At 45.0% G+C, this 22,716-nt stretch overlaps 1 protein-coding gene across 3 annotated transcripts in view; it reads right to left on the bottom strand.

The window, feature by feature from the left end:
- DISP3 (dispatched RND transporter family member 3) overlaps positions 1 to 22,716 on the bottom strand; it is a 98,485-nt gene that overhangs the window by 56,681 nt on the left and 19,088 nt on the right. The window contains exon 1 of one of the 3 annotated variants that reach the window (XM_083628455.1): positions 21,962 to 22,193. The exons of the other annotated variants lie outside the window; for them this stretch is intronic. Coding sequence (XP_083484581.1) covers positions 21,962 to 22,039 — 78 coding nt within the window. The 5' untranslated portion in view covers positions 22,040 to 22,193. Of the gene's footprint in view, positions 1 to 21,961; positions 22,194 to 22,716 lie in introns of those variants that run through there. 3 annotated transcript variants of the gene reach the window in all.

Here is a 22,716-nt window from a genome sequence, read left to right on the forward strand (position 1 = left end):
AGAATGTTCCCTTCAGCTCTTCCAATTTCCAGCACTTATCTGATTCAGTCTTATACATCTCAGCAAGCCTACTAGGAGTTAAATACCATCTGTAAATCATTTTCAAGTAGTTCTCCTTGACTAGGTGATTCTCAGGGTCCTTTGCAGCTCGGCAATTCTATTATTCTAATGCAAGACCATAGCTTATTAAACCGTGCTGCATTCAAATGTAGCTTAGCATTATGTGTGAACATTGCCCAGCAGCTTAAGCAAGGGTTGTTTCCTGCTGACAAACAACAATCTGAAACCATGGTTTGTTTCTGGTTTATGAGCCTTGGGTTACTTTAATCATGACTCGTGAACCTAATACCCATTCTTAACTGTGGTGTGCCTGACCATCCTGCCTCAGACACCAAACTAGAAAGGAGTGAGGCAAGAACAGCTGGAAAACAAAGCAAACTTTGGAGAAACAAGCCATGGTTTGTTTCATAGTCTGGCGGACAAACCATGTTTTAATTCAGGGATGCAGAAACAGCAGCCCTGCAGGTGTTGTGGACTACAACTCCCATCAATCCCAGGACTAGAACTCCAAATCTTTGATGTCTCTCAGGTACGGTATCCTCAGTAAAGGTAAAGGGACCCCTGACCATTAGGTCCAGTCGTGGCCGACTCTGGGGTTGCGGCGCTCATCCCACTTTATTGGCTGAGGGAACCAGCGTACAGAATCCGGGTCATGTGGCCAGCATGACTAAGCCGCTTCTGGTGAACCAGAGCAGTGCACAGAAATGCCACTTACCTTCCCACTGGAGCAGTACCTATTTATCTACTTGCACTTTGACTTGCTTTCGAACTGCTAGGTTGGCAGAGCAGGGACCGAGCAACAGGTGCTCACCCTGTCGCGGGGATTCGAACCACCAACCTTCTGATCGGCAAGTCCTAGGCTCTGGTTTAACCCACAGCGCCACCCACGACCCTTCGGTAGAACCCAATAAAAACCCTGCTGAGGGCAATGGCAATATATACTAGATTATAGCCTTAATAACCTCATCACCAGTAAAAAATATTACTCAGCTATAGAAATAGCGCAAGAAGAGGAGAGCGTGTCATGTCAAAAGCTGTGCATTATACATAAATAACTCTGCAAAAGTGTCCAAAATTGTCTTCTTAATTGAGTCTTCAAATTGCAGTTGGCGCATCTCCCACGGCCAAATGTGATATGATTCTAAATCTGCAATCATGCTTTTATCTGCTGCTTTCGGGGGTATATTTCTGTATCATTGTCAAACAGTTCTTTTTCCATTTGTGTAAACCACCTTGAAGTTCCAATTTGATGTGGGTGGTAGACCAATTTAAAACAACATCAACAAATAAACAAAAACCTTTCTGAAAGTTGCTGGACCATAGCGCACATTTTATTTTACTACTGCCCATGCTGGCTGGGGGTCAAGGCAGCTGGGGGGGGGGGGTCAAACAATATCTGCAGGGGCAGAGATTTCCCGTCCCTGAAACAAATGAAATGAATATCAAAGTCTGCAACTGCCGTAATCAGTTACGTGATTGCTGAAGAAGGAGGAGGAGGAGGAGGAGGAGGAGGAGACTCTTGGTAATGTTGGCTTGTGCTGATTGGAGTTGGAGCTCCATCAACAACGTAGGGCCCCAGATCTCCGAAATAAACAAACTGATCGTCAAAGGCAATCCTCATATGTCAGAACCTCCAAGTGTCTCTATTTTCCAGGGACAGTCCCGGATTTATAGAGGCCGTCCTGGTTTCTGATTTGATCCTGGAATGTCCTGCTTTTCCTTAGGATATCCCTATTTTCATTGGAGAAATGTTGGCATGTATGGAGTTATGTGACCCCTAAGCCAAGGAGATAAGGAACTATACAACCTTTAGAAGACATCTGAAGGCAGCCCTGTATAGGGAAGGTTTTTTTATGTTTTATTAGGTTTTATATATGTTAGAAACCGCCCATTGTGGCTGGGGTGACCCAGTCAGATGGGCAGGGTATATTATTATTATTATTATTAAAATAATATAATGCTATTATTATAAATAATATTATTATTATTTTCATTGGAGAAATGTTGGGTGGTATGCTATACTGTATTTTTTATTTTATATATGATTTTCAGTTTTACACACTTCAATAATTTTAGTCATTTTAACATTTCAAAATTTGACTTCCTTCCCCCTCTTTCTGCCGTTCTGTAAATTTTTAATATTTTCTGCATATCCAAATTAACTTAACTTACTCATTTATTTAACTACTTTAAATATATACTCTTATAAAGCTGCAGTTCAACAAGTTTTTGTATCCATTCTTCTTTTGCTGGGGCTTCTGATTCTTTCCATTTTGGGGCAAGTAACATTCTTGCCGCTATAGTCGCATACAGCCATACCTCGGGTTGCGAATGTGATCTGTGCGGGAGGCACGTTCACAACCTGAAGCGCTGCATCTGAGCATGCACGTGACGCGATTCGGCACTTCTGCACATGTGCATGATGTCATTTTGTTTTTCTGTGCATGCACGAGTGCCAAAACCCGGAAGTAACCTGTTCCAGTACTTCCGGGTTTGGCACGGTCCACAACCGAAAAACCTGCAACCCGCAGCGTTCGTAACCTGAGGTATGACTGTACATGAATAATTTCTGTACAGTTTGGGTAGTTCTGTTCCTATAATTCCCAAAAGGAAAGCTTCTGGTTGTTGTTTTTTTACAAACATTATTTTAAACATCCTTTTCAATTCATTATACAGTGGTACCTCTGGTTACGTACTTAATTCGTTCCAGAGGTCCGTTCTTAACCTGAAACTGTTCTTAACCTGAAGCACCACTTTAGCTAATGGGGCCTCCCACTGCTAGCGAGCCACCGCCGCACGATTTCTGTTCTCATCTTGAAGCAAAGTTCTTAACCCAAGGTACTATTTCTTGGTTAGCGGAGTCTGTAGCCTGAAGCGTATGTAACCCGAGGTACCACTGTATATATCATTTCCCAGTAAGCGTCAACCTTACTACAAGACCACCAGTTATGATAAAAAGAACCTTCTTTTTCTTTACATTTCCAACACTTACAGTAAACCACTGTGATCCTTGGATAAAGGGTTGTATATACCTAAATTAAATAAATAATTTAATTTAATTTAATTTTAAAAAGGTACCCTCGCTATGCTCCTCTACAAACTTGTCTCAGTACCACGAAGAGGCAAGCTGCCAGATCGAGACAGCAGCCTCGACTCCTCTGTTCTCTGTCCCTTTTTTTATTTGACTCCTTTTCCGAGCCCTGTGGCAGAGGGAGCCCTCAATCATTCACTCGACCATCCCTACAGGCACCGAAGTGAATCCCTTCTCCCCTCCACTTCGCAGCTTGGATCACTATCCCATCGAGGCAATCTAGTTTAGTAGCCTTGTCCAAACTGTCTGGCACGAAAGAGATTTTTAAAATTTATTTTTTACGCTGCAGGATGAAATATATCAAGGCTCCTTTCTCCCTCTCATTAAGGCTGAGAGAAGATCTTCCTCTCCTCGTCCCCTCCCCACACTCCCCTCCGGTATTTATAACCTTGCTATTTATTCTCCATGCTGGAACAAACACACACAGACAAAGACCACAGCTTTCTCCTTCCTCCACCAGCTGCCCCGCCATGGCTTGTCATGGGGTGGAGAGCAATGCTCTTGACAGGCGGCAAGGGATGGGTCTTGCCTGTTAAAACCAGGAATGGGGGGGGTTAACGACACCCCCCAAAAAGTTCCCACCACAGCCTCTAACTAAGGCCAGGACAATGACCGTCGACACAGGCACCATACATACACAATAGCAAAGAGGCTCAGAAAAACAGTCCATAAAATTGTAGCGATAAGCAGATACCATTATTATAAGGGGGGGGGGACTGCTCCTTTTTTCCCTTATGTGGGATGCGGGTGGCGCTGTGGGTTAAACCACAGAGCCTAGGACTTGCCAATCAGAAGCTTAGTGGTTCGAATCCCCGCGATGGGGTGAGCTCCTGTTGCTCGGTCCTTGCTCCTGCCAACCTAGCAGTTCGAAAGCAGGTCAAAGTGCAAATAGATAAATAGGTACCACTCCAGCGGGAAGGTAAATGGCATTTCCGTGCGCTGCTCTGGTTCGCCAGAAGCGGCTTAGTCATGCTGGCCACATGACCCGGAAGCTGTACGCCGGCTCCCTCGGCCAATAAAGCAAGATGAGCGCCGCAACCCAGAGTCGGTCATGACTGGAGCTAATGGTCAGGGGTCCCTTTCCCTTTCCCTTATGGGGTATCCAAGAGCCTGTACAGAGTCCTTAAGCAGGTTCCCTACTGGAAGGAGAAAATAACAGAGGCCAACCAGAGAATATTGAGAAGCCAAGCAGCTAGTAAGCCTGATTTTTATTAAAGTGTCGCAACAGGGTCCCCCCACTCCCCCCACAAAGAGAGGAATCCAGAACAATGGTGCGCAAGCTCTTATATAGACTTTTGAAACTGCCCACCCTGTAGCCAGAGACCACCCCCCAAAACATCATACGTATATCACAGAAGGGGGAAATCTCCAACAAAAATCCTGTTTGTCAGGATACCTCTTTTGTAAACAAAATCTGCCCTTTCCCCCTTATGGGGTATCCAAGAGCCTGTATAGAGTCCTTACGTGGGTTCCCTATTGGTAGGACAAAATAACAGAGGCCAACCAGAGAATATTGAGAAGCAAAGCAGCTCATAAGCCTGATCTTTATTGAACTGTTGCAACAGGGTGCTCCCCTCACACACAGGAGGATGGAGGAGGACCCAGAACCAAGGTGTGCCTGCCCTTATATAGACATTTTAAATTCCCTGCCCTGGAGCTCAAGACCACCCCTCCATACATCATACATACACCACAGAAGGGGTGTAACCCAAGACCACCCCCCACAAACATCAAAACTACATCACAGAAAAGTCGGTCTACAACAGAAATTTGAATGTTGTTGTTTTTCCTGTCTGTCAGGTTATCTGATCAGGCCTTATCTGATTGCCTTTCCTGGTAGTCTGGCCACTCCTTTGAGATGGCGATTTCTAAATTCCTGTAACAAGGAAGGTTTTTTTCACCTCCTCCCTCCTTGCAGAGAAACATTCGGTCAGCTTGGGAGTCAAAATGGTTTCAGGATGGTCTCCCTGTGCTGATCTATGTACGTGCTTGGTTGGTACATTTATGAACATTTATTTTATATATAAAAGACCTTAAATTTTATTATTACAACTGATAATGGCCAGTGATTGCTCTACCTGGACAGCCTGCCCATTCTTTTGCGATAGTAAATGCTTTAATTCCTGAATCCAGGTCACAGGCGCACCCTATTCATACACACATACGCCCTTAAGACAGGATTTGCAAGCAAAAGACAATGGAGAGGCTTTCCCATTTCCTTCCTCCTTGCAGAGAAATACTTGAGGTCAATTTGGGGGAGTCAAAATGGTTTCAGGATTGCTCTCCTGTACTATTTCAGACACATGGTTTATATACTTATGCATGTGTTTGCCTTGTAAATTTATGAACATATGATTTCTGTATATGAGACCTTAGAATTCCTATAACAGTCGGCCAGTTGGTGCCAAAGAAGGACAGAACTTTTTTTATGTACGCTACAACAGCAGCAAGAATACTTATTGCAAAGTATTGGAAGACACAAGATTTACCCACTTTGGAAGAATGGCAGATGAAGATGATGGACTATATGGGACTGGCAGAAATGACTGGCAGAATCCGGGACCAGGGAGAAGAGGCGGTGGAAGAAGATTGGAAGAAATTTAAAGACTATTTACAGAAATATTGCAAAATTAATGAATGTTAGAATGATGTTGGATAGAAATTGAGTTTTCCAGCTGTAATGCTTTAAGAATATGGAAGAAGGGTTAATTAGGTAAAAAAAAAAAATAACTAAAATGGTGTTGGATTGGAAATAAGTGGTATTGGCAACAAAGTTAATAAGAATATGCAAAAATGAATTGATAATGTATGAAAATACTGAGTTATAAAATGTAAAGTTATAGAGATAAGATAAATGAAAGAGAGTAAGGATTTGCTGATTTGATTATTTAAATGGGAATACAGGAAGGGGAGGTGTGAGGAAGTCAAAGAAACAAGCAAACGAGTTTTATGTTATGAAAAACAATTGTTTTTAATTTTTCTTGTTGTTTCTGTATGTTTTATTTTTATTTTTATTTTTTATGTTTTCTCTTTTGTTATTATGTGTTTTTGTATGTTTGTCTTTGTGAAATCTTAATAAATATTTCTTTTAAAAAAAAATAGAATTCCTATAACAGTATGTATCATACTGTTTCCTCTGACTATCCAATATAGAAAACTGTAGAAACTTCAAATAATGCCAGAGATTTCCTTGGTTCCAGTGGCTAATGATTCCACTCTGGAAGAGGGGAATCCAGGCCTCTCCCTGCTTCCATAGTCAATGGACTAGACAGATATCTGTTGATGGAGTTTGCTGAAGCCAGGTATTCACAAAGCCCGGAGGGCAAAGATTGTTGGAAAAACGCCCGGGAAGGCCTGCATATCCAAATTCATTTAATTTGCTCATTTCATTATCTACTTGAAATATGTACTCTTATGAAACTGCAGGTTTTTACAATAATCCTGCCAATGTTTTTGTCAGTTTGCAATTTATCTGTAAATATTCAATAAAGCATTTCCATTCTTTTATCAAAAGTTTGTTATCTTGATTTCTTGTTCTTCTGGTAAGTTCCGCCATTTCTGCATATTCCGTAAGTTTTTATATCCATTCTTCCTTTGCTGGGACTTCTGCTTCTTTCCACTTTGGGGCAAGTAGCATTCTCTCTGCTGTGTTGTTGTTTAGTCGTTTAGTCGTGTCCAACTCTTCATGACCCCATGGACCAGGCACTCCTGTCTTCCACTGCCTCCCACAGTTTGGTCAAACTCATGTTCGTAGCTTCGAGAACACTGTCCAACCATCTCGTCCTCTGTCCCATCCTTTCTGCTGTAAAGGTAAAGGTAAAGGGACCCCTGACCATTAGGTCCAGTCGTGACCGATTCTGGGGTTGCGGTGCTCATCTCGCTTTGTTGGCCGAGGGAGCCAGCGTACAGCTTCCAGGTCATGTGGCCAGCATGACTAAGTTATACATAAATAAATTTCTATTCAATTTAGGTACTGTAGTTCTGTCCCTATAGTTCCCAAAACAAAAGCTTCTGGTTGGTTTGTTTTTTACAAAAGTTATTTTGAACATCCTTTTCAATTCATTGTATATCATTTCACAGTAAGAGAGACTCCTGCCCCAAAGCATGTCTGCCAGGCATACGGCAGGTTGGTGCAAGATTAGACCCACAGGCCAGAGGCTCCACACCCCTTCTCTAAACAAACAGCTCAGGACTCCCAGCACTTTATTAAAGTCATACCTTGGGTTACAGACACTTCAGGTTGCGCATTTTTGGGTTACGGATGCGCCAAAACCCAGAAGTACCGGAACGGGTTACTTCCGGATTTTGGTGCTCACGCATGCGCAGAAACGGTAAATTGTGCTTTGCGCATGCACAGAAGCGCCGAATCGCAACTCGCGCGTGCACAGACGTGGTGCTGGGGTTGCGGGCGCTGTGGGTTGCACACGTGCCTCCTGCATGGATCACGTTCGCAACCCGAGCGTCCACTGTATTCTCCTGCATTTGTAGACCAGACTGACAGACAGCACTCTAACCACTGTGCCACCCTGTGCTCTTCCCCCGCGCACCTGCCTTTGCAGAAATCCAGCTCTGCAAGCCTATGACCACATATTCTGAGTCCTGCAGCCTCCGTCCCTCCAAGCTTGAAAATGGAAGAACTTCTTCCACCCTCCGAGAGCCTTCCTTCTCCCCCCCCCCAGCAAAATCCTTTATCTGCTCCCAGCCCCGACAATTTCCGTGCCGGAGAAGCCTGCTTTGTAGCGTGACCCTGAAAGTCACAAGCAATTTCGAAACACAGCCAAGAAGCAATTTGGAGTTTCACCTCTTTTTTTACCCCCTCGGCAGAGGTGCCTGTGCATGTAGGCGTTGGGGGAGGAGGGGGGAGCCTCCAGTTTGGATGAGACTCAAAAAAGGAAAAGCTTCTGTCAGATCCTGCTCAAGGGCAGCGGACTGAGCACTTCCAAGAGGCAGGCTTAGCAAAACTAAAACACAATAGAACGCTCCAGTTTTCTCCTTGGAGCCCTTGATTGGATTCATCAAATCTTGGAATCAGAACCGGAGTGTTGGAAAGGGACCTTGAGGGTCCATTGTCTAGGAAACTCACAAGCAGGATTCAAGAGCACTCTCTGCTCCTTTCCAGCATCTGGAATGCATGAACCTGGCTGCCTCTGAACATGGAGGCAGATATGGTGATTGCAGCTAGGAGCCATTGATCGCTTTATCCTCCACAGTGTTTCTCTCTCTGATCTAGTGAGGCTCCTCTTAAAATTCTTAGGAATGCTTAAGAACACAAATAAATTAGAAGAGCTCTGCTGGATCAGCCCAAAGACCCATCTAGTCCAGCATTCTGTTTTCCCAGTGGCCAAATACATGCCTATGAGAAGCCTGCCAGCAGGATCCAAGCACAAGAGCACATCCCTATAGCCTTTAGCAAAGGTGTCATGGGCTTTGAAGACGCTCGAACTCAGGACGAAAGGGAGAAACATGCTGAGAGAAAGGCACGCTTGGCAAGCCCTCACCATGATCAACGCCCGCCTGGAAACCCATGTCCCCACTGTGGAAGGACGTGTGGATCCAGAAGTGGCCTCCACAGTCACTTACGGACTCACTGTTAAGACCGTGTTCATGGAAGACAATCTGACTCGGCTATGAGGGATTGTCGAAGCAGCAGCAGCATGAAGAAGTCTTTCATCTGCCCTGAATCTGCTGACATTCAGACTACCACTCCCATCACCTCTGACCGTGCTGGGACCAATGGGAGTTGGAGTCCAGCTATGTTGAGAGTGATGAACATTTAGAGCACAGCCTCCTTCGACTTTGGGTCCCCGCAGGCACGCCAACTCTAGGGGGCAGAGGTGTTGTCAGCCCCTTCAATATACCTTAGCAGGGGGCTCAAACCCCCACCCCCAATATTGACGGGACGGAGGAGGCCAAACCGCCAAGCTAAGCACAGCATCAGGGCATGCTCTTTCTGAGCACAAGAGAGGAGGAGCTGTGGTCACTGAAGCTGTACAGCACTGGGGAAGTCCTCTTCCCGGTGACAGCCATTGCATGCATGATGTCAAAGACACAAATGGCACACTGCTGGGCCCCCAGTCTTCAGCCCAAGGCTGTGCCTCTGGATCGCCAGAAGTTGTTGGACTACAAACCATGTCATCCCTGACCACTGGCTAAGCTGGCCAAGGATGCTGGGTTTTGTAGTCCAGTGACATCTGGGACTCAAGCTTGAAGAACACTGTCTTAGCACACAGCTGGGGCAGCCATTTTTATTACTATTTAAGATCGCAAAGCTTTCACTATATGTTTATGCACACCAGTGGCGTAGCGTGGGTTGTCAGCACCCGGGGCAAGGCAAGTAATTTGCGCCCCCTAACCCGTGGATTTGCGCCCCCTAACCCTAACCCGCCCGGGTTGCGCCCGGTGCGGCCGGCCCCCCCTGCACCCCCCACGCTACGCCACTGATGCACACATACGTACACAGGCATAGGAAATAAAATAAAAATGTTTGACACCAGAACAAATACATAATCAATATCCATAAATACCACATGACTATAAAGGCATAGAGCATTACGAGCTGGCACGATGTAAGATTTCAACCAACATAAAGAACATTATTTGCATAACCACTGTCAGGAGTGTGTGCAGGAGTCAGGCCCTGTGACTGGTAGGGCCTCGCAGGATTGGGGCCTTCCTGAGTTTGGCCTGGAAGGGCAAGGTGCGGCCGCACAGGTGAGGCTTGACAGAAGACTCGTAGCACCTGGAGGCAAGGGCCGGGAGGGGTATATAAAACCAGCAGTTCCCTCTGGCTCTTTGCCACAGCAACAAACTACCCACCTAGCTGTGCTTCGCCTTCCTGACTCCTGGTTTCCTGACCCTCAGACTCTTGGCTTACAGACACCCCTGGGGGGATGGGGGTGGCCCTGCCTGTCAGCTTCCTCCTCCTCCTCCTCCTCAGTCTCAATGTTGCCTCTCATAGAACTCAGCCAGGAGAAAGGAGGAATCCCCTCTGCTTGTCTGGTTTCACCTCCTGCTAGCCTCTCTGCCTTCCATCCTACTGGTCTCACTGTAGGTACACCACTTTATGTACGTATCCGCCTATATACATAAAAAGGTAAGACTGTCGTCATGCTGCAGATAATAATAATAATAATAATAATAATAATAATAATAATAATAATTTATTATTTATACCCCGCCCATCTGGCTGGGCCTCCCCAGCCACTCTGGGCGGCTTCCATAAAAACCAAAAATACAGTAAAATATCACACGTTAAAAACTTCCCTGAACAGGGTTGCCTTAAGATGTCTTCTGAATGTCAGGTAGTTGTTTATCGCTTTGACATCTGCTGGAAGGGCGTTCCACAGGGCGGGCGCCACTACCGAGAAGGCCCTCTGCCTGGTTCCCTGTAGCTTTGCTTCTCGCAATGAGGGAACCGCCAGAAGGCCCTCGGCACTGGACCTCAGCGTCCGGGCAGAATGATGGGGGTGGAGACGCTCCTTCAGGTATACTGGACCGAGGCCGTTTAGGGCTTTAAAGGTCAGCACCAACACTTTGAATTGTGCTCGGAAACGTACTGGGAGCCAATGTAGGTCTTTCAAGACTGGTGTTATATGGTCTCGGCGGCCGCCCCCAGTCACCAGTCTAGCTGCCGCATTCTGGATTAGTTGTAGTTTCCGAGTCACCTCGGCAGCTGCCAATAGCGTGACCAGCTTCCTCCTCCTGTTGCCCCTTGTAGAACTTGGAGGGTGAAGTATGGGGACAAAAAATGAGAATAAGTTATCTCTGCTTATCATTGGGCCCTGGCTCCGTCAATCCTGCCTCACCAGTCCAAACCACCATGAGCCCCCATCATAACTACGGGACTGCCTCTCCTGGTATGCCCCACGGAGGACCTTACGGTCCGCAAATAACATCTTGGAGGTTCCAGGCCTCAAGGAGATTAGACTGGCCTTGACCAGAGCCAAGGCCTTTTTGGCCGTGGCCCCGACCTGGTGGAATGCTCTGCCACAAGAGACCAGGGTCCTGCAGGATCTGACATCTTTCCGCAGGGCCTGCAAGATGGAGCTGTTCCGCCAGTCCTTTGGTTGGGGTCCAGTCTGACTCCCCCTCTCTCCTTATAAGAACTTGTATGAAAGTGGCTCTCCAACTTTTCTCACAGGCTCATATAAGATCAGTACAGACAGTTAGGCTGGTGAGCATTTAAGGTCCCCAGCCCTAATCTGTGGGTTGCCATCTGATTGGATTTCACTTTGATTCTGATCTGATTTTAGGATATATTTTAATTGATCGCCTGATTTTATGTTAATATGTTATATATCTGATGTTAGCTGCTCTGAGCTTGGTTTTGGCCAGGGAGGGCGGGGTATAAATAAATTTATTATTATTATTATTATTATTATTATTATTATTATTATTATGAGTGGCCTGGATAAACTCCTCCCCCATCTCTACCCAAAAAGCAGCACCGTGACTGTTCACAACCCCTCCTGGCCTTGCAGGCGCCTGAGTCCTTGGAGACTTTAAATAAACCCACCCCCTCACCCACCCCTCCTCCTCCTCCTCCTCTTCGCTGGCAAAATTGACTAAGTCATCATCCCTGCAGCCTTGTTGCAATTTCCCAGACTGATTGGAATAATTGCTTCATTAGTTGTTTTTAAGGCTCTGCAGAGCCAGGGAAAAGCATCTAACACATGCGCACACACACTAAGAGGAATTATTTGTGCAGACCTGGAAGGCAACTGGGTCTGAGGAGGGGGTGGCACACCAGCTGTAGAAAATCCAGAAGAGTGAGCTTTCACTGCTCCCCCCCCCCCCATCTCTACAACTTAACCTCCAGGAGAAAAGAAAACCACACAGAGAGAAAAATGCCACCTCTTTCCCCCCTTCTCTGTCCCCTCCACCTCTTTCCCCATTTTCTCAGTTGTCCTTTATCCTATACACCCTATCTACATCCATTATTACTAATAACTATCGTTATTATCCATGCTGCCTGAAAGATCGTATATCCCTCTGCAAATCTGTCTGAGTGCTAAGATCCTCAAGTGAGCACCTTGTCTTGGTCCTCTCAGCATGAGAGGCACAGTTGGTGAGGGAGAGAGAGAGAGAAAGAGAAGGAAGGAAGGAAGAAAGGAAGGAAGGAAGGAAGGAGAGAGAGGGGGGGGAAGGGGAAGGAAGGAAGGAAGGAAGGAAGGAAGGAAGGAGAGAGACAGAAGGAAGGAGGGAAGGAAGGGAAGGGAAGGGAAGGGAAGGGAAGGGAAGGGAAGGGAAGGGAAGGAAGGAGGGAAGGAAGGGAAGGGAAGGGAAGGGAAGGGAAGGAGAAAGAGAGAGAGAGAGAGAGAGAGAGAGAGAGAGAGAGAGAGAGAGCCTCTTCTGTGTCTGCCCCCATATCATGGGATTCCCTCCTGAGAGAGGTTACATTGAATCACTCTTTGCTATCTTTCCATAGACAGGCAGAGACCTTCCTATCCAGAAAGGCCTTTAATTATGCTGGTTCTAAATGTGATCCAATATATTTTAATTAATTGATTCTAACCAGTTATTATTCTGTATTTTACAATTGTGCATTTGCTAACGTCAACGTGCTTCTGGCCAGTTCTGAGCTCTCCAACCCTGCTCCAGAGACACTCGCTTCAGATTCAGATGCTGCGATTCCTGCATTGCAGGGGGCTGGACTAGATAACTCTTGGGGTCCCTTTCCAAATCTACAATGCTACAATTCAAATGCAATCAGTCAATAGAACTGCAGGTGTCTAACAAAATGTGTCCATGTTCTCTTCATCTATTTAGAACTTCTCATTATATAGGCATCTTTCTGGAACATTTGTGAGTGTAATAGAGCTCCACCACTCCCTAGAGAAAGTGTCTTTCGGATTAATTGTCTTTTAAAGCCAGTCAAGTTGTTCACGGCTGGATCAGGCCAATGGCTCATCTAGTCCAGCATCCTGTTCTGACAGTGGCCTGCCAGATGCCCCAATGGGAAACCTGCAAAGAGCACCCAAGCACGAGAGCCATCTCCCCTCCTGTGGTTTCCAGCAAATGATATTCAGAAGCATTATTGCTTCCAACTATGGATGCAGAGCATAGCCAGGCTACTATCCCTTGATAGGCTTCTGCCTATGAATTTGTCTAATCCACATTTCATAGAATCATAGCATTGTAGAGTTGGAAGGGACCCTGAGGATCATCTAGTCCAACCCCCTCAAAGTGCAGGAATCTTTTGCCTGAGATGAGGCTAGAACCCCTGACCTTGAGATGAAAAGTCTCATGCTCTACCAATGGAGCTACCTGCCAAGGCGGATTTCTTTCTTCTTTTTTATATTTTTTTTTATTAAGAATTTCAACATATCAAAATATCAGAACATCTCATATTCATTATTTTCCCCCATTTCCCCCCACCTCCCCATCAAACCCTCCCACCCAAGACTTCCCTCAGCTCCTCTCTCTGATTTCTCAACTCATATTGTTCTCTGCATACTGTAGAATTGTATAAATCCTTATATTATCTATCTACTATGTTAACAGGGACATAGGTGGTGCTGTGGGTTAAACCACAGAGCCTAGGGCTTGCCGATCAGAAGGTCGGCGGTTCAAATCCCCGTGATGGGGTGAGCTCCTGTTGCTCGGTCCCTGCTCCTGCCAACCTAGTAGTTCGAAAGCACCTCAAAGTGCAAGTAGATTAATAGGTACCACTCCGGCGGGAAGGTAAACGGCATTTCCGTGCGCTGCTCTGGTTCGCCAGAAGCGGCTTAGTCATGCTGGCCACATGACCCGGAAGCTGTACGCCGGTTCCCTCAGCCAATAAAGCGAGATGAGCGCCGCAATCCCAGAGTCAGTCACGACTGGACCTAATGGTCAGGGGTCCCTTTACCTTTACTATGTTAACAATCAATAAATTTGTGTATGTTTATTCAAAACCTGCCAAGGAGTCCAATTCATTTTGTTGTCGCCAAGGCGGATTTCAAGTCATCCGAAACAGTGGCCATCATTGCCACTGTTCCATAGATTAAATACGCGTGGCATGAAGTTTTGTGGGTGTTTTACATATAAAAGTATTTTTAATTGGGTTTCTTAGCAGAAAAGTTAGGATTGTTTTTCTTATATGTACTTGTTCCGTCTCCCCCCATGGCTGATGCATTTATTGTGAAATTGCTTTTGAAATACTTTACGAGAAGAGATTTCCAAATGCCATTAAATAAACAACAACAACTCTTCCATTCCAGCTGGTAACGAAAGATGGATGACTCCTTGCCAGACAGGGAGAAGCATCTGCAAGCCTTCTTGGGATGGAGACACACATCTCATAGGGTTCATGTAAGCTTTCTAGAAGCAGTGGCAGCACCATGCCCTACCTAGCTGAAGTGTTTACTACTGAAGAGGATCCTTCTGTTTTGTAAAATCACAAGTGCGGCATTCAAGTTCAGCAGCTGAATGCTGCTGGCCTAGTGAGACTTCTGAAAGAATTATGCTCAAGAAATTTCTTAGACATTTGCTTGAGACCCAGCTGATGCATTGCAAGGGATCACTGTGAGGTCTTTTGATGGACTTCCAGGCAAACAACATCATAAGAACCTAAAAAGAGCCTTGCTCTTGCTAAGATGTACAAGACTGAATCAGATAAGTACTGGAGATGCAAAGAGGTTCCACCGGGATAAAATTTACGGCATGTAATGCCTTAAGAGAAAACATTATGAAAATGATATATAGGTGGTACATAACCCCAGTCAAGCTTGCAAAGATTTACCATGTGCCTGACAACAAATGTTGGAAATGTAAAGAAACTGAAGGTACATTTTTTCATCTTTGGTGGACTTGCCCGAAGATTAAGGCATTCTGGGAAATGATCTATAATGAACTTAAAAAGGTATTTAAATATACTTTCACCAAGAAACCAGAGGCCTTTCTCTTGGGTATTGTCGGCCAAGGGGTGTTAAAGACGGATATAACTTTCTTTATGTATGCTACAACAGCAGCTAGAATACTCATTGCGAAGTACTGGAAGACGCAAGAACTACCCACACTGGAAGAATGGCAGATGAAGGTGATAGACTATATGGGCTTGGCAGAAATGACGAGCAGAATCCGAAACCAGGGAAGAGAAGCAGCGCAAGAAGAATGGAAAAAATTCAAGGACTATTTAAAGAAATATTACAAAGTTAATGAAAGTTAGAATGATGTTGGACTGGAAAGTAAATGGTTACTATTAGTAATGGTTAAGACAAGGAGAATAAGGAAGAATAGTCTAAATTTAAATTAAAATAAGGGAAGATTTGCTGAACAATCAATAAGAATTTGGAATACAGAAAGGGGAAGCATGAGGAAGTCGGGGAAGATGGGATATGAAATTAGGATATGAAATGATACATGTTTTTTGTTTTGTTCTCTGTTGGTTTTTTTTTTTTTTTTGTATGTTTATGTTCGTTGTATTGTGTTTAAATGGAAAATAAAAATATTATATATATAAAAAAAAAGGAGATGCAAAGAGGTTGAGGGAACGTTCTTTCATATGTGGTGGACCTGTAAAAGCGTGAAAGAGTATTGGGGATAGCCGCCTGAAGCCTTTGGAGCGCAGCGCTAGTTCCCACTGCTCTCCGGAGGCTTCGGGTTCCTTTTGCTGAAGCCAAGAGAGCAAGACTCTCCTGGCTTCAGCAGAGAGGGAGAGCTGTGCAGCGCCCCTTCAGCCAAGCGGGAGGAGAAATGGAAGGGGCTCTGTTTCTCCTGCCGCTTCGCTGAAGGGACGCTGAGCAGAGAGGGGAATAATTTTTTTTTTCTTGTTCTCCCCCTCTAAAACAAGGTGCGTCCTATGGTCGGGTGCATCCTATAGAGCGAAAAATATGGTAACCTGACAGAATATGTACAACTTGCAGACTTAACATACAGAATAAGAGAGCAAGAAGAGCATGTGTTTAAAGAAGATTGGAAAACATTAGTTGAATATATGGGAAATAATTGTGTACGGCTGAAAACACTGGCAGCATTAAGATAAATAAATTTTGATGGATGCAATAATGGAATACTGATTGGTACAGTTTTTGTAAAATATGCAGGGATTCATATGTAAAATGAACCATGGAAAGAGAAGGGGAGTCACTGATACCTTAAGTATGTAAAGTGTTTATCTGAAATTGTAGAACGGAAAATTGAATAAAGATCATATTTAAAAGAGAGAAGAGAAGAGAAGAGAGAAGAAGAAAACCCCAAAGTAAGGAAGCCTGGCATAAGAACATAAGAGCAGCCTGCTGGATCCGACCAATGGCCCATCTAGTCCAGCATCCTGTTCTTACAGTGGCCAAGCAGATGACCATTATGGGATATTTGCAAGCAGGACCTGAGTTCAAGAGCACTCTTCCTTCCTGTGGTTTCCAGCAACTGATACCCAGAAGCATAGAGGATCGCAAACCTGACTAGTAGCTATCAACAGCCCTTTCCTCCATTAGTTCACCCAATCTTAAGGATGTAAAATGAGTATTTTAAATTGTAAAACAGAAAAATTAATTTTAAAAAAGAGTGTGTGTGTGTGTGTGTGTGTGTGTATGAAGAACCCTGCTAGATCAGACCAAAGGCCCACCTGGTCCAATAACCTTTTCTCACAGTCGACGACCAGACATATAATAGGAAACTGGCAAGAAGGACCAGAGCAGGATAATAGCATGATCACTTCCTGTGGTTTCCAGCAACTGGTGGCCTCATTGGGGCAGGGGGAATTATTTCAAAGCTTGAGGTTCCAACCCTACTTAGAGCAGACCCATTGAAATTAACATACACAGCTAGGGATGAGTGAATCTGTCCATTTCAGTTTCTCGTTCCCCAAATCAAGAATTCAGCTCCCTGTATTTCCACATCATAGAATCCTAGAATTGTACAGCTGGAAGGGACCTGTGGATCATCAGCTCCAACCTCCTGCAATGCAGGAATATGCAGTTGTCCCATACAGGGATTGAACCTGCAACCTTGACATTATCAGCACCACACTCTAACCAACTGAGCTATCCAGGCTGTTAGCAGTTTGTGAAATTTTTGTTTCAAAATCCTCATGAAAACCCACCATATACACATTCATATGCAATTTTTGCCTAAGATACTTTTTTTTCCTTTTCTTTTTATTTTAGCAAACTAATTGCATTAAAAGAGCACATATTTGCATGTTCATTTCACTAATATATCCATTTAAACAGACACTTTGCCCCCAAAGATACTCAGTTTTGTAGACATTGCTTCGTTGGAGAACTGCGTTGCAAAATTCAGAAATGTGTGGATTTTGAAGGGTGGCTATTCTGGATCTCATATCATTTTGGAAAGTGCGGACTGGATTTGGTTTGCCTTTAAATGCGCATGAAATCAAATTTGCCCCCATCCCTTGACATAACTATGTTCCATGAATTTCAGTGGGTCTACCCTGAGCAAGGCCAACACAGCATACAAGCCTGAAGATCCCAAAGTCAAATGGATTTCTCTCTCTCTCTCTCTCCCCCTGATGCCCAGCTCATTCCTTGAGCTCAATGAGAAGTGAGTTATGTATTTATTTCAACTCTGAATTGCTTCCTATAGAGAGCATCTCAAAGCAATTTCACAATACAATAAAAACACACAGGTAGGGGTGTGGGTGTATATATAACAATTATATAGATAAAAACAATTTCCACCAGTTCCGCTGAAAATATGACCAATTCTCACACATTATCTGAATCATTGCCTGCATTGGCAGTGCACACAGCCATGTAAAAACACCTATGCATTAATATTTATAAAATTATGCTGCAGAAATATGGTGTTGCACGGAGCTTGACTCTTTTTATAGGCTTTTTTCCTTTTTGCTTGTAATTTTGTTAGTAGGGCTTTCCAGAAGCAAAAACGCACAGTAGCTCAGACAGAAGAAAGAAATGGTCCAATGTGGGCAAACATCAGTTGCGTCAGAACCACCAAATTCCATGTATACACTAAATCCTTTTTTAAAAAAATGGATTTCTCCTCCGTCACAGGGACAACCGTGCTGGGTCATTTAGTCCAGTGGCCAAACAGAAAAGTCGTTCCCCCTCAGAAGCCCACATGCAGGGTATGAAGGCAATAGCCCTCTCTCTCTGATACTCATAAGATTGTAAGAAGAGGGCTGCAGCTGGTCAAAGACCTATCTAGTCCAGTATCCTATTTTAACAGTGACCAGCCACAAGCCCCTCAATGGAGAGCCTGAAAGCAGCACCTAAGTGCAGCAGCAGCAGCAGCTCTCTCAACTTCTGATTCCTCGCAGGACCAGACCACCCCAGACAGCCGAGGTAGAACATGTTGTTGTTTAGTCGTTTAGTCATGTCCGACTCTTTGTGACCCCATGGACCAGAGCACGCCAGGCACTCCTGTCTTCGAGGTAGCATTGCAAGGGACCTATATGACTATCTAGTAAGGTAAAGGTAAAGGACCCCTGGACGGTTAAGTGCTCATCTCTCTTTCAGGTCGAGGGAGCCAGCGTATGTCCACAGACAGCTTTCCAGGTCATGTGGCCAGCATGACTCAATCGCTTCTGGCGCAACAGGACACCGTGGCGGAAACCGGGGCACACGGAAATGCCGTTTACCTTCCCGCCACTGTGGTACCTATTTATCTACTTGCACTGGTGTGCTTTCAAACTGCTGGGTTGGCAGGAGCAGGGACAGAGCAACGGGCGCTCACCCCATCATGGGGATTCGAACTGCCAACCTTCTGATTGGCAAGCCCAAGGCTCGGTGGTTTAGACCACAGCGCCACCTGTGTCCCTACCATCTAGTCCAACCCCCTGCAATGCAGGGAATATGCAGCTGTCCCATATGGGGATCAAACTTACCTTGGCGTTAAGTAGACTGATGAAAAATTAAGTCTTTTTTTAATGTATTGGAAGCAAACTAGGGACCTTCTGCATGCAAAGCAGCTGTTCTCCAGCTGAGCCATGCCCCTTCCCCGGTCTCAGCCATGGTTTTCCCAGTAGTGATGTATAGAAGTGAGAGCTGGACCATAAAGAAGGCTGATCGCCGAAGAATTGATGCTTTTGAATTATGTTGCTGGAGGAGACTCTTGAGAGTCCCATGGACTGCAAGAAGATCAAACCTATCCATTCTGAAGGAGATCAGCCCTGAGTGCTCACTGGAAGGACAGATTCTGAAGCTGAGGCTCCAATATTTTGGCCACCTCATGAGAAGAGAAGACTCCCTGGAAAAGACCCTGATGTTGGGAAAGATGGAGGGCACAAGGAGAAGGGGACGACAGAAGACGAGATGGTTGGATAGTGTTCTCGAAGCTACCAGCATGAGTTTGACCAAACTGCGGGAGGTAGTGGAAGACAGGAGTGCCTGGCGTGCTCTGGTCCATGGGGTCACAAAGAGTCGAAGACGACTAAACAACTAAACAACAACAACAACAACACCTGAGCTCTGGAAGGGATCAGGGGGAAACCCAAAGAGAAAGAGGAGGTTTTGAGGCTGCTATGGCTCCTGAGGAAGAATCAGGAAAGCAAATGGATGGATTTCCCCCTTCTCTCTCTCTCTCTTATACCCAGAACAGTCAAGGAGGTTAGGCAGGTGTGTGTTTTAGGGGAAGGAGAGAAAAAGAGGTTGGAAGATGAGAATGATCTAAAGCGGAGGATTCTGGCTTCGTGCTTCTTGCTAGGGGCATCATCCAAGCAAGAACAGGGGGAAAGCATTAAAACATTAGCTCGCCTCGCTGAGCAAAAGCCTGCGCCATGCCAAGGAGGGGGAAAAAAGCAGGCATTAGGCTGGAAAAGGAGTAAAAAAAAACCAGAAGCATTTCTGTTAGGGATTCTAGGACAAGACCTGCCAAGAAAAATAAAGAACTTATTTATGCATGCTACAACAGTGGCAAGAGTCTTGATAGCACAAGGATGGAAGAATGAGGAAATCCCAACGAAAGAACAGTGGCAAGAAAAATTGATGAGTTACGCAGAATTGGCTAAATTGACATACAAACTGCGGGTCAAGGACAACTGTGACTTTAAGGAAGAATGGGAGCTTATTACAAATTATCTAAAAAGACAACAAAATGAACTGGACTGCTTGGCAGGGTTTGAATAAACATACACTAATTTATTGGTTTGATAACATGATAGATAGAGAACATAAGGATATGTACAATTTTATAACATGCAGAGAATAATATTTACTGAGAAATCAGAGAGAGGAGCTGAGGGAAGTCTCGAGGGGGAGGGTTTGAAGGGGGGAAGGGGGGAAAATAATGAATGTGATATATTTTGATAGTTTGTATGTTGAAATCATTAATAAAAATATTTTTTTTAAAAAAAGGAAAAGGAGTGGGGGAGAGGAGGAGGATGGCTTCCCTGAGCAAAACACGCCTGACTGGCAAATTCAATTTTGTGGCTGAGGGCCTTCCTACTGGGCCAAGGTGCCAGTAAGCACCAGAAATCACACCACTGAAAGGGACCTTGGGGGACTTTCAAGTCCATCTTCCCCCATCCTTATACCAAGTCAGACACTGGTCACACAATCATAGAATTGCAGAGTTTGAAAGGACCCCCCCCCCCAAGGATCATCCAGTCCAACCCTCTGCAATGCAGGAATCTCAGCATCTCATATTGTTTACGTCAGGCATAGGCAAACTCGGCCCTCCAGATGTTTGGGGACTACAACTCCCATCATCCCTGACCACTGGTCCTGTTAGCTAGGGATCATGGGAGTTGTAGTCCCAAAACATCTGGAGGGCCGAGTTTGCCTATGCCTGGTTTACATATTGTCTATATTCTCTGGAGGCAACTATCCAGGATTCCAGATTGGATATATTCCCAGACTTATCTGAAGATGCCAGGGAAATGATATATAATGAAATGAAAAGGATGTTTAAAATAACCTTTGTTTAAAAACAAACAAACCCCAGAAGCTTTTCTTTTGGGAATTATAGGGACAGAACTACCTAAACTATATAGAAACTTATTCATGTATGCAACCACAGCAGCAATAATGTTACTCGCCCAAATATGGAAAGAAGTTCCAGCAAAGGAAGGATGGCTACAAAAACTTGTGGAATATGCAGAAATGGCGAAACTTAACGGGAGAATAAGAAATCAAGATAGCAATTTTTAAATAAAAGAATGGAAATAGTTTATTGAATATTTACAGATAAATTGCAAACAGATAAAAACATTGGCAGGATTTTCGTAATAACCTGCAGCTTCGAAAGAGGATGAATAAACGCGCGAGTTAATTGGGATATGCCGAAGATATTAAAAAGAAATTTAAGGAATCGCAGAAAGAGGGGGAAGGAAGTCAGGTTTGGAAACGTTAAAATGATTGCAAAATTAGTGAAAGGCGTAAACTCAAAAAAGTATAAATAAATAGATAAATAAATAAATAAATGAAGATGACAGGGGTTACTATTTTGCAGCTTTCCCTTGATGGCTGAGTTGGTTAGAGCATGGTGCCGATAACAAGAAGACTGCTGGTTCGGTCCCCGTATGAGGCAAGTGCATATTCCTGCATAACATGGGGTTGGAGTAGATGATCCTTGAGGTCCCTTCCAACTTTACAATTCTAGGATTCCACTGAATCCTCAGAGGATTGTTCCCCCCAAGGGTTTGTGCCCCTTGGGAGAGAAGAGTCTTTCTTCCACCACCGCCTTCACACAACCCTCCACCATTGCCCCCTAAAATAAGACCAAAATGCTTGTGACAGACCTACTTCCACAGTACATAGTTGGGAGGAAGTGAGTTAATGAACTCCCAGGCTAACTGGCAGCTGGCTTAACTGAGGAATCGGTTCTGTACATGGAAGGCATCAAATTTCGGAGGAGCGAACATCTTATCTTTGCTCTAAGTGGATCGTCTGGGAATAAAGCGTTCACCTGCTGATGATCTTGCTCCTTAGCTGTCATTGAATGCTGCCAGGTCTGATACAGAGGAAAGTCTGTCTCCTTAAACATCCCGGGCAGGTTGTTGACAATTGGGGAGGCGGATGTGGGGGGGGGAGAGGGAGGCAGAAAACACAACACATTAAAGATCGCTGCTCCCTTCAAAGAAAGACGTGTGGCAGAAGAGGCAGGGAAAGGACAGAGGAGAAGCAGCCTTCAAGCTACCTGTTATGCAGGGTACACAAATGGAGAAAGGCAGGTAACAGATGCAGGTCCCATCTTGGCCCTGGAGGGGTGTGTGTGTGTGTGAGAGAGAGAGAGAGAGAGAGAGAGTGAGAGAGAGAGAGAGACCAATACCATAGACCAGATGGGTCAGCAAACTTTTTCAGCAGGGGGCAGGTCCACCATCCCTCAGACCATGTGGTGGGCTGGACTAGGTAAAGGTAAAGGGACCCCTGACCATTAGGTCCAGTCGTGGCCGACTCTGGGGTTGCAGCGCTCATCTCACTTTATTGGCCAAGAGAGCCGGTGTACAGCTTCCAGGTCATGTGGCCAGCATGACTAGACCGCTTCTGGTGAACCAGAGCAGCACACGGAAACACTATTTACCATCCCGCCGGAGTGGTACCTATTTTTCTACTTGCACTTTGACATGCTTTCGAACTGCTAGGTTGACAGGAGCAGGGACCAAGCAATGGGAGCTCACCCCGTAGTGGAGATTCAAACCGCAGACCTTCTGATCGACAAGT

This window comes from Podarcis filfolensis (genome assembly GCF_964270895.1).
Source record: "Podarcis filfolensis genome assembly, chromosome: 8".
Lineage (NCBI taxonomy): Eukaryota > Metazoa > Chordata > Lepidosauria > Squamata > Lacertidae > Podarcis > Podarcis filfolensis.